A 13522-nucleotide genomic window follows, 5' to 3' on the forward strand; every position below is an offset into this window, starting at 1 on the left:
GACCAATCTCAGTGAGACAAATTCCCTGCACGGCCTCTCTCTCACTGAAGCTGTGAGCTGAACTTCAATCCGAGAGAAAACAGGATTAGAGTATAGCCCTAAATATGGCTTTACCTCCTGGAGACATAACCATGCTAAATACCACTCAGTACTATCCAATTGTAGGAATTCCAACGGACTAACTGTGAAAGTTTTTGTATCAGAGAGGGGAGGGACAGGCCAATGTTCTTGACATTGGATGGGTCAAAAATATGCTGTCTGCTTGGGTGGCATTGTGACTCTTTGCTGCTTCTGCCCCAGTGCCAGCCTAAGCGTTGTCAGTCCATTTTTGTCTCTAACTGACTGATTCATGTCTACCTGCAGGCCAAAGAAGGGGAGGGGGTGGGAGCGGGGGGCTGTGGGTAGTGACCGTGACTTGGCTCCAAGAAATAGGGTAAAGGCGAAAGAACAATGCGAGGTCAAGGGAGGAGTGAGATAACAGAGGGAGAACAAAAATAAGCTTGTGCCCGTCCTTGTTAAAAGAAAAAACATATAGAGTAGCATTTGGACATTCTTTTTTCATGCGGTTATTGAGGCTTTCAATTTTTTTTCTAAACCATTCTGCCATTCTAGTTTGCATCTGTTCAGCTTCTTCAGTTTGCCATACCTTACTTTGGACCAACTCAATGTTAACAATATAGACAGAAAAATTGTGAAAGTGAAATACTGTATTATATGACATTTTACATCAAGCATTCAGCTACATTCTACTATTATGACAGGTACATTTAAGGTGACCATTCAAAAGGAATAAAACAAAAAGGTATAAAACAAAAAGGAAAATTGTATTTAATATCTCCTATACAACACTGTACTCAATGACTACTGTTGAGTCACAAACTCCATCATAGCGCATTTGTGTGCTCTGACCTTCTCCTTCTAGACTAATTCGCCTCGGAGTTCAAAGGGAAGATCAGAATCTCTCTGCAGTTGTCGAACATCCCTCGCTCTCTCAGCAGCCTGCTGAGAGACAGATTGCATCTCAGTCACCATTACATATTATGTGATGAAGCGACAGTGCATCATCTACTTTTAAACAGTTTATTCTTCAACTCAATGGTGATATAAACAAATGTTTCAAATAGGAGCTCTCGTCATATATCTGGGTTTTGTTTACAGACCTGATGGTAGGTTGATGATCTCCACTCATTCCTTTGATTAGGCAATCTGTGGTCAAACAAAGACGGAGGGGAAGGAAGAGGGGAAGCCAGGATGTCCTGGTACAGACCCTGGTCTCTTACATATTCATACGGATGGCTGGGAGCGTCCAAGGGGAGGTGGGTGACATCTTGAACAGCACATGGAAATGCATACGCAAAACATAAATAATCACTTCTGGTGAACATTAAGATAAATCGGTGTGCCACAAGTTCAAACAATGACAGATTTAGCGCCTGATTGGCTCAGGCGGAATATTTGGGATATGAGGTGTTTACTGTTGCCTTTGTTTACGCCAAGGTATATTTGTGTCTCACCAAGCCTACGCGTTTCCTCATGGAGTGGGCTGAGAGGAGGCATGTAGTCACCAGTGGGGTAATAATAATGGGAACTTTCCTGAAATTATCAAAACAGAAGAGATAGCATCAGGCCAGCTTTGACCTTAGGTAACTTAGGTAAATGACAAAGCTACATGTGTTGCATCAGTGCAGAGGGGGTTGCAGTGAATTCTATATAGGTTTATACTGTACATCCATCTTTGAGATTTCTGGGGTGAATGTCTGCTTCCTCTCCAATACAACAGAGGTGAGGAGTGAATAGCAGTGGACAGTTTTTAATTGGCACTACCAAAAAAGACAGAAGATATTGTCCATATGAAAGTGGTTGACGCTGAAGTGGACCATCCAGACTAATTGGGATTTATAGATTGAGATGTTGCCATTTTTAATACTGTGAGGACCGCCGCTATTGTATTAAGGGTGTATCTCAGGGGCAGATATCTCAAAACCTGGACAAATAAAACTAAAACTAACTGCACTACCATATACCACTACAGGGGAGATGGGAAATATGTTTTGGGTTATTTGGCTGAACCAACCCTTACACGTACGCACTGTTTTGAATCAGGGGGAAGATTAAGCCTTTCTCCGTGGGGGTTTGAGGTTTCATTATACGCCATCCTGAAAGCACAGTGCTCTCTTTTCTTTTACCTCACTCAGTTTTCTTCAAGGTTCAAATCCTTGTTGGCCTTTATAAAGTACAAAATGATCATTTCTCCTAGATCGATGTGCATTTTGAATGCTAATTGTGAGGTATTGATCTGTGTTCCATCTCTATGCACAGCTAAAGGTTTCATTACTTTATCTATCTATTCTCCTTGTTATGGCTGAATTCTCCACTTCCTCCTCTGCCAGATTTCCTCACCCCTTGCCTAACCTCTTTCCTCCCCTCGTCGGTTTTCGCCGCCTTCTTTGTGTCTCTGCATATTTTCTCAACTGCCCTTTTCTTTTTCTACCGTCCCCTTCTTCCCTTTCTTCCTCATCCTCCCATTCTTACCGCCGCATAGCTCTCGTAGACATTGCTGTCGCTTTCAGATCCAGAGTCGAGTAGGAGGGTGCGCTGGGCTGCGGCGTTGATCTTTTCTCTGCTCTCATACTTGTTGGAATTGCTTACAGCTGACTGACTGGACCTGCATGGAAAAAAATCAGATTCTCTCATCTACTTTTATATTATTGATTAATTTCCCAACAAGTCTTAATCCCAAATATGAACTATCAGAGATGCAAAACACTCCGCACACATAGCAATTTTTTTTTACTGCATTCATTATGTTCTTAACAATGTATCATGTGATGCATGTACATGTTCGTTGCAGGATTGCGATGCAAGTTTGATGGCACTAATATGAATGGATATTGACGGAGGCTTGTTGTTTTAATAGCTTGGTCAGCCAGTGGACGAGGCCTCCGATTTCTTCTCCGATTAGATGTGTGTCTCTTAATTACTTCTACCGCAGGGTCTTAACTTACCCGTCCTCTTCATTCTTCTTTCCACCCAATACACTGCCTCCTTTACCCCCTACAGGGCGGAACAGACACAGGAGGAAAGAGGCTTAGTGTTAGGAAATTAGAACTCCAAGAGAAGAGCATCATCCCATAAGCACCGAAATTGATCAGAGCAATAACAGGGCCAATGAGTGAGAGTAAGCGAAAGAGAAGTAAACTGCGCAAATATGTGAAAAAAAAAAAACAGAGGCCAGTGGAAGGTGAGAAATGACAAACATAGATATGGGAGAACCTGACAGTTAGACTAAAGAACAAATAGAAGCAGACAGAAGGAGAGATAGAGAGGGGACATAACGCTAGCAAATGAGATAAAAGATATGGACAAAATGCAGAAGTGACAGGTATGAAGTATGAGTGTGGCAGGAGGTAGAGGCTTAGAGAATAGGCAGAAGGAGAGGAGACAGGATAGACGCATAGAAAGAGGGACATGGAGAGATGAGAAGAGAGTGAGAGGCTGAGCTGACAATTGCATCATGGTTCTGGAGTAATTTCTTTAGTGTTCTGTTGAGGAATCGGGGCATTATGGTGCCAGAAAGTGATGGATTAAACACTTTCAAGTCCATCGATGAAAAGATCATTATGGTTACCTGTCTGGCCTCGCCTCTTTTTCCACCTCAATCCAAAGAAGCAACCCAGTGAATTCAATACCAGCAGGATTCCAAACACCACTGTCAAAACTTCTGTCAAATATCCTCCTGGTTCACAAAACATTAAAAACATTATCTCAATGCATAACAATGAAAGTTAAAGAGGAATTAATATGGAAATTTGGGATGATAAAAACTGACTGGGATGGACCCAACCATTCTCTCATTTGTCTTTATTGTTTAAAACTAACAAAAGGGGGAAAAGTACGGGTGGGCGCTATGACAACCACTACTCTCGCAGAGCAAACATTAACAGCCTTGGAGGTGCATACATTAACATGATTTAGCCAAATGAAGCTAGCTGCTGTGCAAACAGCAATTTCCAACTGCCCTTAAGAGCTTTTCCAGGGAGTTGTGATAAAAGACTTACTCTCCTCTTCTGGCACTTCTTCTTCTGGCCTCGCTGTAGGAAAAGAAAGAAAACAATAGAAACTTACATACCACACTTCTGAACATAATAAGCTAATATGTTAAATGTATTATAAATGAGATGGTTGTACAGTACAGTCGTTTTTAGTGTCAAGCTAGGTTTACTCCAAACTGACCCATGGTGGTGATGGTGAGTACTGCATTGTTGTCAGCATAGCCACTCTCTCCAATTGCATTAAGGGCATTGACAGAGAAGTTGTAGGTGGTGACAGGCTGCAGGCCAGTGACGGTGAAGGTTGATGCACTGGGAGGAAAGACGTCCATGTAGAGGAAACTGGCTGACTGATCCGAACGGTATCTGTCAACCGAAAGGCACGGTCAAGTACAATTCTTTTATTATGAAAGGGTGTCATTCTCAAACCAAGATCCTCTCTTGACATCTTACCTTATACGAAATCTTTGCCGCAAACCACCATTGAAGCTGGGGATCCACTCCAGAGTGACCGAGTCATGGGAGACGCTGACTTGGCGAAATGACGTCGGAGGATCTGGGTGATCTGAGGGCGAAGAAGAAATGTGGAGAAAAAAAAAGCAAACTTGGTCTGGATTTTGTGAGAATACTGAAGAGCAGAACACCTTCAATCGACAGGTGGCTATTTGAAAAGACTTTAGGTGCCGAGAAATGGAGATGTGCGCCATGAGATAGTCAACTGGTTATATCTGCAGACTCTGAAATAAGAACACCTGAGCCCCTGCTGGCCTATAGGAACATGTCTCCTCTACAATCTCCCTCTCTACTTTGGGCTGGTAATGAATAGACAAGTTGATATTACCAAAAGAGAGAGCAGAGCTGATGTTCTCCTTGATAGCAATTGAAGAGGAAGAAAAACAAGATATTCTTGCTTGTCTCATTGGTCATACAATTGTGTTTGAAAACTCAATTATTATTATTATTATTATTATTATCAGATAGGAGTTTCAAAAGAAGCAGTAATAACTGTTTACCTCAGAGCAAAATGTTTGATTAGACACTTATCACATATTTTTAAGTACAACTGTATTTTAAGTCTGGAAGATTCAATGCAGAAAATTGATAATAACCGCTGACGATAAAAAAAATATATGAAAAAGGGTGAATAAAAGTGAATCAGGGAGGAGAGATAATCCCCATGGTCAAAACTTGTCAGTGAGCCTCTGTTTTTTAAAAGTCTTCTTAATCACAGTTTATTTCACAGGCTTCTGAAGAACATCTTTGGACAGCAACAGCTTTGCATTTTTTTTTTAACAGTGCACCACTGTGGTGCTTTTTTGTATGAATGATCAGGGAACATGGGGAGAGCCATTGCTGATCCCTCTCCCTATTTGTCCAATTTATCCAACCAAAGTCATGCAATGGCAGATGAAGCCTCTTGATTATCATCAATATTGTGAACAAAGATCAAAGGAGGCTAACCAGGCCTTCAGTCCGACACGAGGCACTGCTTCAGTCAGGGTAGTGAAGGGAAAGTGGATTATTTTGCATTTGGAGCATGGGGGGGGAATAAAGAAGTGTGGTTTTGGGGGCGAGGGAGAGATAGTCAAGGAGAGAAGGAGGAGAGATAGTTGGGCAGCAACATAAAAAGGGGATGCTCTACTCTTCTCTGGCTCCAGGCTGCAGCCCAGTTTGCAGGGTAAATAATTCCCACTATCAGCTCTACTCATAAGATTCCAGGGCAAAGAGGTCAGCCTTATTTGGATCTCGTCTCCTTCAAATCCAAAAAAGCACCATGCTAAGAAAAGAAAAGCCTCGCTCTTCCTCTCAAGCTCTAAAATGATAAGGAAGCATATAAAATGTATTATCACTGCATCAGATTAATTATGAAAATTCACAGTACTAACAACATGACTGGGGAAAAACAGGGCCAATACTGGATTGTATTTTCTGGTTTTTATATTAAACATTAAATGTGTCCAATGATGGCTGTGGGCCTTCGCTGAAAGCAGGACTTTGTTGATAATGGTGGTGGTGCAAGGATACACTGGTAGCTTGAAGGCAGAAAAAGTCTAAGCACGCCGGAGTGCAAAGCATATCACTGCAGCATTATCTGAGGGAGAAATGAAGTACTGCTATAGGCTGAATGATAAGGGAGAGATAGAGCAATGGAATAAGTCCCTTAAAGGGCTGACACTCAGGAGCAACAGCTCTCTCCAGTTTACAGAATTCTGCATGTTCAATGGGCCTCCCGCACTATTGTAATGTTGCTGGAAAAGGCCGATAAACCTTGGACAAAGCTGCACCGACACAATTATTTTGAGATGCTGCCAAATTAGAACCAAAGGAATAGTTTGTGTTCCACTGCCAAGTACGTGATATGCATAATCCCTACATGTTGTGCGCCCTAACCACCAACTTTGATCATTTGCCATTCATTTAAAGAGGCATTAGGTGATTTTTGACCACTAGGGAGCAGAAAGACTAACGACACCGATAGCAACACAGGCATGACTTACAATACCATAGGTTTAGCCGGTTTCTAGGGCTGGGCATCGTTCAAAATCTTTCAATCCGGTGCCAATTTCAATACCTCAGTTTCGATGCCGGTTCATTAATGATTTTTTTTTCGATATCATATTTGTTATGGATTTAAAATCCATTTCAACATCAACAAAAATCCATTAAACACAAAACCTTTATTTTCCACCTTAATTGTGAATCAAAACGGTTATCAAAATTAAAAAATTATGGTAACACTGCTCACTCAGCGTAACCTTAATAAAACTACTTGTGCTTTTGGATAGGGGTGCGCCAGTAAGATACTCAGGATTGCCATCAATCCGAACTTGGCCAAAATTAATAAAAAAAGAGAAACCTTTTTGCCACAACATGAACAAATAAATAAATAAACAAATGACATTGTGTACAGACTAATACTGAACTAACTAAAATGCAAAGGAATGTAAACAACGACTTTTTAGTGCAAACTGCCTAATGACAAAAACCTGTAACAATAATCTTTGTGACTGCCCGGTTATCAACACTGAAATAATGGAGAACTAACTTAAGTGCAAAGGAATGTAATTGAATTGCCTTGTTGCTGAAAGGTGCTGTAGAAATAAAGTTGCCTTGCCTTACAACCTCAACCTGTCAGTCAGTCACCAGGGCATAGCATAGAAACCACCGTTGTGCCTGCTTGTCTCAGAGGAAGTGTAACGTCAACAGCACCGCGACCGCTTTCGCCTCTCCATTAATATCATATTGCAGCAAACGCGGTTTTGAAAAACTGTAACCACACATGAAACCACTTTATCGGCATTGCTGTGACACACTGTGACTTCAACTAAACTGCAGAGCAGACGTAGTATGCTCAAGTTTATTCTGTCCGTACCTCTGCGCGCGTGTGTCGGAGCTCCGCTCTCGGTCAATAAGCAGAGAGCACAGATAAGCTTGCACTTATGCGCTCGGACGCTTTTGGAACCGAAATTTGGCACCGAAAAGATAAATAATTTTTCGATTCTCATAGGATCAGAGTATTTTCGGTCGGTGCCATAAAAGTATCGACGTTCGGTGCCCAGCCTTACAGGTTTCTTTAACAAACTATTACTTACACATCTACATTATCCAACATCCACTTGTCTTATAGCTCTGGTTTAGTCTGCTTACCCTATTTGGGTCTGTTGTTCATCACTAGACTCTTGACTTTCTTCACAATCCACACCTTGAATTAGTCAATTTAAAGGGATATGCCACCGTTTGTTGAAATAGGGCTTATCACGGTCTCCCCTAGCTGTAGATAGGTGGGTCAACGCATTTTTTGTGCACGCGTTGTTTTAGTCCGGTGCAACATCGGCAGCGCTGCCGCTAGTTAGCTTAGCGTAGTGAATGGAATCCTATGTTGCCGGTTAGCATGTTGTGAGTAAAAGTGAGCCAACAAAAAGACAAAAAAAAAAAAAACTAATTACTTGCACTGAAAAAAATAAATGCGTTGGTCCACCTATCTACAGCCAGTGGCGTATTCCTTTAACATACGGATATACATTGCTAGGATGAAGCCCGACATCAATCTATGTTCCTCCCCTTTCGCCATCTCCGCTATCGGGTCAAGTGCCGCACAGGGCGGTTCTGATTGGTTTAAAGAAATACAAACAAGCCAGTTTATGTGCAGGCTAGATCACTAAAACCATAAGCAAAAAGCGGCCAAGAGCGGCTTAAGCTTTGTAGAACTGCACAGTGTCATTTGATTTAATTATAATAAAAAAACAGCTTGATGCATTTTTTACATACAGTTGCCATCCTAGGAAAACTATGTATCTCTAAATGTGGTGATTTTAAAACTAAGCTGAAAGATCAAGTGTTCCTCTATGAAATGAGAAAATTCTCACACATCTGAAGCCAAATAAACCATTTAAAAACCCATTGAATTATCCAAATAACATGCATTGCTACAACACTGAGACATTGTTCTTTTTCTCAGCTCATGAGAAGTTCCACATTTTGGGGGAGTTGGTTTTCATAGGACAACCTCAGTCACCCAGGAACCCACATCCTTACACACAGAAAAAAACAAATGTATACAGTACTTGTGCTGACGAGCTGGATGTCTAGCTTGTCTTCCCCAAGTGAGTTGCGAGCAGTGCAGCTGAAGATAGCATAGTCCAGAGCTGCGCTCACATTTATAACTCTGACTGTGCTGGTTTGGAATGAGCCCTCGCTCACAGTCTCCTCCTCATACCTGCACCACACCCACACATGTACGTGCACACGCACACGTACACATGCACACATGCACACATGCACACACACACACACACACACACACACACACACACACACACACACACACACACACACACACACACACACACACACACACACACACACACACACACACACACACACACACACACACACACACACAGATAAATCCTGAGGCAGGCAGACAGCAGGGATTGTGATGTCCTGCAGATTGCACTAAGTCACCCAATTTCACACATCAAAGAAGCATTAAACAGGTATTTGCATAGTTAAAAAGCAAAGGATAAAATCCACTAAATCTGGATTTAGTGGTGAAATAGCAGGAAATATCACAGGAATATATTATATTAGGGTAAAACCTAATCTAATTGTGAAGATTCATCAATATGTAACCAAATGCTAACAGTAGCACCAAAGTTAAAAGTGAAAGAATGGCAAGAAAATGATTTACAGTAGAATAATGTCTACTCTCTGACCTGTGGTTTGCAAAGTCCATAAGTACACCATTTTTTTTCCCAAAAGAAGTCGACACGAGGAATACCTTCTGCCCAACATACAACCTCAGCTGTAGTGGTGCCATCCCCTCTACTTGCTACCTTCCGCCATTGGACTCCTTTCTGAATCTCTGGTTTGACTTGACAAGACAAGATGGGCATGGAGGTTATTCATGCAGAAACCAGACACAATACGGAAGCATGTTCCCACAAATAAGTGTCTATGTATTTTCTGTTCCCCTCTGACAGTGACAATAAATACTACAAACTCACATTGCACGATCAGCTGCACATCTACAGTGGCAGGGGGTGCTATGCCATTATTGGCTGTGCACTGGTAAAGACCAGCATGAGCCCGAGTCACATTGTGGATGGTCAGAAGGCCATATTTGTCTTCCTGGGTCTCCTGTCCCACCTCCACCTCCCCTTCTCCCTGTGGAAGACAAAGTGAGGGGGAATAAGCAGCAGACAGCAGCTATCCCTCAAAAAACGCTCCCCTCCTCCTGTGTGAGGGCTGGAGTAGGAGAGTGGGGGGCTGTGCTTTAGCAGGCCAGGCAGGTAGACAGTGAGGGAGAGTTGAGCAGGTAACCATCAGGGCTTGAGGTGGGGATGGAAAGGGCGTCGGGGGAACGAGCTCTGAGGACAGAGAAAGATAATGCCAAGGGTTGGAGAGCCAGAGGGAAAGAGAAAAGGAGGGGCTGTGCAGGACATGCAGTACTGCCAGGGGGTGGGTTAGACCGGAGAAGGCATCAGTAGATACAGAGACCATGCCACATTGACGAATGTGCCCTTTAGTCACGCAGCAGTAATGAAAGCTATTTTTCTGGATTTGGGCAGTGTGAGGAGCAGGAAGAGGTGGGGTGGAAGGATAGTTAGAGCCAGTGAAATATGGTGCATCTGTGCATTTAGAAAGGCCTGTGATAAACGGTAAGAACGGATAACAGAAAGCAAGCCTGATAAAGGAAATATAATTCAAGGGATGTTTCTGTGTATGTGTGTGTTGTGTAACCGAGCTCTCACCAGCCATTTCCAAAAGAACATGTCAGATATAATGGGGTTGGCATCTGCCACACATATCAGGTCTGCCGTTTCCCCCAGGTTCACTAACACAGGGTCTTTCTCTGCCTTGACACTGGGAGCATCTGAGAGTAAGACAAAGGGACAAGGCTAAGGCAGGACCAAAGGTTAACATGCCAACTTGGGACAAATCATTTGCCAACCCATTAAACAGGAATGCCGCATTGCTATAATTACTCTTACACTTGTTCGCCTTTGAACTTGCTCATAACCCTGTCTTAATTGGCCTCCATGTTTCAGATAAAATGCCATTAACCTCTCTATATGTTGGAGGATTACAGATGCTTCTGCAACCAAACTGAGAATCAGTCATTTGACCCAGAAAGCCCTCCACTGACAGCTCATTCCCATATTAGTACAGGCATTATGTAACATGACCTCATACAAATTGCAACAGAAACACTTTTATTTATGTAAATTGGCACATATTTCATTTGATAATGTCTCATTTGCATAATTTAACATAAATGGTGAGAAAACTTGCAATACAAAATAATAAACTGGGGAAGTTTCATGGTGATATGTGTTAGTTAAAATATTTTCCCTATTCACCTGTAGTGTCTCCCCTTAACATGGGAAATTGGCATCACCAATTTCAGTATTTTTCCAATACTTTCCACTACTTGGATCTCTTAGGACTTTTTATATGTTATGGAGGAGACTTTTATGAGTAATAAACATTTGTCAGATTTTCTGTTGCAATTTGTGGGGGATTCACCCCTTTTTTCCTCACAAAATGGACTATAACAGACTGACCAGTTAACCTCTCTTCATTAAGTCTCTCTCTCTCTCTCTCTCTCTCTATCCTGACTGCAGTGCTCCTCTTCTTGTCTTTATTTGACCAAACCTCAAAAGCTTTTTATACTTCCCGTGGGTGCCATGTATTTGCAACAATAAGGCCATTAGTGCCTACTTGTCTAAACCTATGTTCACACTTGAAGAACAGTGGTGGGAAACACTAGAGAGACGCAGACCTCTGGGTTGGTGGGATCCACCCATGTTGGCCTGCTAACCAAGACCGACGTTGTTAAGTGGGCTACACCGCCACCCATAAAAGCTACTAGAATCCTCCATACATAATGAATATCTACAACTGTCAAGCCCAGTTAGATCAGGACAGCAGAATCCATTAGGCGTGTACCATGGGTTTTACTGAAACAGGCAGACCTACATTTTCAACACTTCCATTATTAAATCATCAGTATCGGGGCAGAGGGCCTGGAGCTCGAGGCTGGGCCTGGAGCAGCAGTGGAGATGCACGGCCTAATGAATGTGGCATGTGTTGCTGGGTAGGGGCTAAAAGTCAATTGTTGATGTCTGGGTGTGTCAGTATGTGTGGATGCACTGACATATCTGATACTGAGCAAATTTAGACCAGTTCAAAAAATTCTTAGAAACCCACAGATTCAAATCCAATGCACAAAATGGGCAAATATATGCAACACCAATTCTGCTCATACTCTGTAAAGGCTATTCAACAGAGATAAATGATGCAGAGGACTTGTGACCCACAGGGCCCACAGGTATACCTGCAAATCTGTTAGAATCTGAAAAAAAAAAAAAAGAGTAGTTGATTATGAATGAATTGCAGGAATTGAATTAACTGGGGAACTTGTATTAATCCCTTACTAATTCAACTTGCTTTCAAAAGGTAGCTCTTATGTATGGATATTCAGATTCTTACTTTAAGTAAAAATTTTAAATGTTTAAATTTATTTTGTTTTAATGATTACATACTGTAGAACACTGCCTTCAACAATAACCAAAAAAAACTCTAAACATGTGTGTGGCAGCCATGATGCATGTAGGTCCTTACACTGAACGTCCAGCATGACGGAGGTTTGGTTGACACCCTCATCATTTGAGCACTTGACCGTGTAAACTCCGGCATTATTCCTCGTCACATTCCTGATTTCCAGTGCGTTCTCATCTGACCAGTTGTAGCGCAGATACCCCCCTTTCCAAAAACACGGACACACACACACACACACACACACACACACACACACACACACACACACACACACACACACACACACACACACACAAAACAATGGTAAATTAAGTATTCATTACACGCTCATCAACCATGTGTCCTCTGGCCACTGGTCTCTAAGTGACATCTAATCCTGCATTATTGATTGGCCCGGCTGGATTCCCACATCAAGCCAACAATAGGCTGTGTGAGAGACCCCTCCTGTACCACAGCAGTCAAAATGTAATAGGTGTGTTTCCACATTCAGGATACAGTCATATTCATGGTGGGGGCTGCGTATGATGGAGCTAACAAAGTTAACAGAGAAAGAGAGTGGGTGCAGCAGGGCCCTGATGACACAGGCCTGGAGGAGAAGCCAGGTTTAGAACCGTTGTGTTGTATTCAGGGAGACAGCAAACCTCATTTAGACTGCATACATTAGAGCCATAATGAGAATCACATTTGGCAGAGTCCCATGCTGGCTAACCTGCCATGTTTTATTCAGACCCTGAATGGCAGAGCTGAGTGCTTACTTGCTGGCTCAGCTCAACTAGGACCTGGTTTATAGAGCCATCACACAGCCCTGGATCACCTTTGACCAGCTTCTCCCTGCGGTGCAGCCAAATGCAGGAGACCTCCTCTGGGTTAGCTGAGACCAGCAGTGGGATGGTTGCCATGTCGTTCTCCACCACCTGAACCTTCGTTGGCTGCTCTGGGCTAAACTCTGGTGGGTCTGACACAGAAACCACACAGAAACTCAGCTACAGTAAGTTGGATTTACAGCAAAAATACACAAGCAGAGGCCTGTAGACAAACTCTGGCACACAGAATGACAAGAACCAGCAAGAGAGAACACAAAGTCACACAAAACATGTTATGCATGAAAGCAGAAAGAGACACTAATGAGAGTCAAACCAGTAGAAAGTCGACATCCCACCAATTGTTCCAGATCTAACCAACTTCACATGCTTAGACGACGGGGGAGTATGGCAAAGCGGGAGGGAGAGGGACAGGCATTAAAACGACGAGTGACAGTACTGTTGTCCAACTGCAGCTCTGCACAAACACACAGTGACATTCCTTCATGCTCATACACAGTACCAAGCTTTGAAGCAGCGGCTGTCTGCTGCCCGTGAAATGGCATCAAAGACAAACATGGCCATGCAGCAAAGCAAATGCACAATTAG

General features: G+C 42.6%; 1 protein-coding gene across 1 annotated transcript in view; it reads right to left on the reverse strand.

Moving 5' to 3' along the window:
- Positions 1–609: 609 nt before the first annotated feature.
- The window catches only part of nphs1 (NPHS1 adhesion molecule, nephrin), a 67799-nt gene continuing 54886 nt past the window's right edge, over positions 610–13522 (reverse strand). Inside the window, 16 exon segments of the mRNA XM_028580132.1 lie at positions 610–999; positions 1161–1327; positions 1515–1593; positions 2533–2665; positions 3006–3054; positions 3629–3736; positions 4059–4091; positions 4234–4415; positions 4503–4614; positions 8615–8766; positions 9266–9303; positions 9305–9423; positions 9557–9716; positions 10304–10425; positions 12177–12317; positions 12928–13068. Of these exon segments, the coding sequence (XP_028435933.1) occupies positions 919–999; positions 1161–1327; positions 1515–1593; positions 2533–2665; positions 3006–3054; positions 3629–3736; positions 4059–4091; positions 4234–4415; positions 4503–4614; positions 8615–8766; positions 9266–9303; positions 9305–9423; positions 9557–9716; positions 10304–10425; positions 12177–12317; positions 12928–13068 (1817 nt within the window). The 3' untranslated portion in view covers positions 610–918.

Source organism: Perca flavescens, chromosome 6, assembly GCF_004354835.1.
Source record: "Perca flavescens isolate YP-PL-M2 chromosome 6, PFLA_1.0, whole genome shotgun sequence".
Lineage (NCBI taxonomy): Eukaryota > Metazoa > Chordata > Actinopteri > Perciformes > Percidae > Perca > Perca flavescens.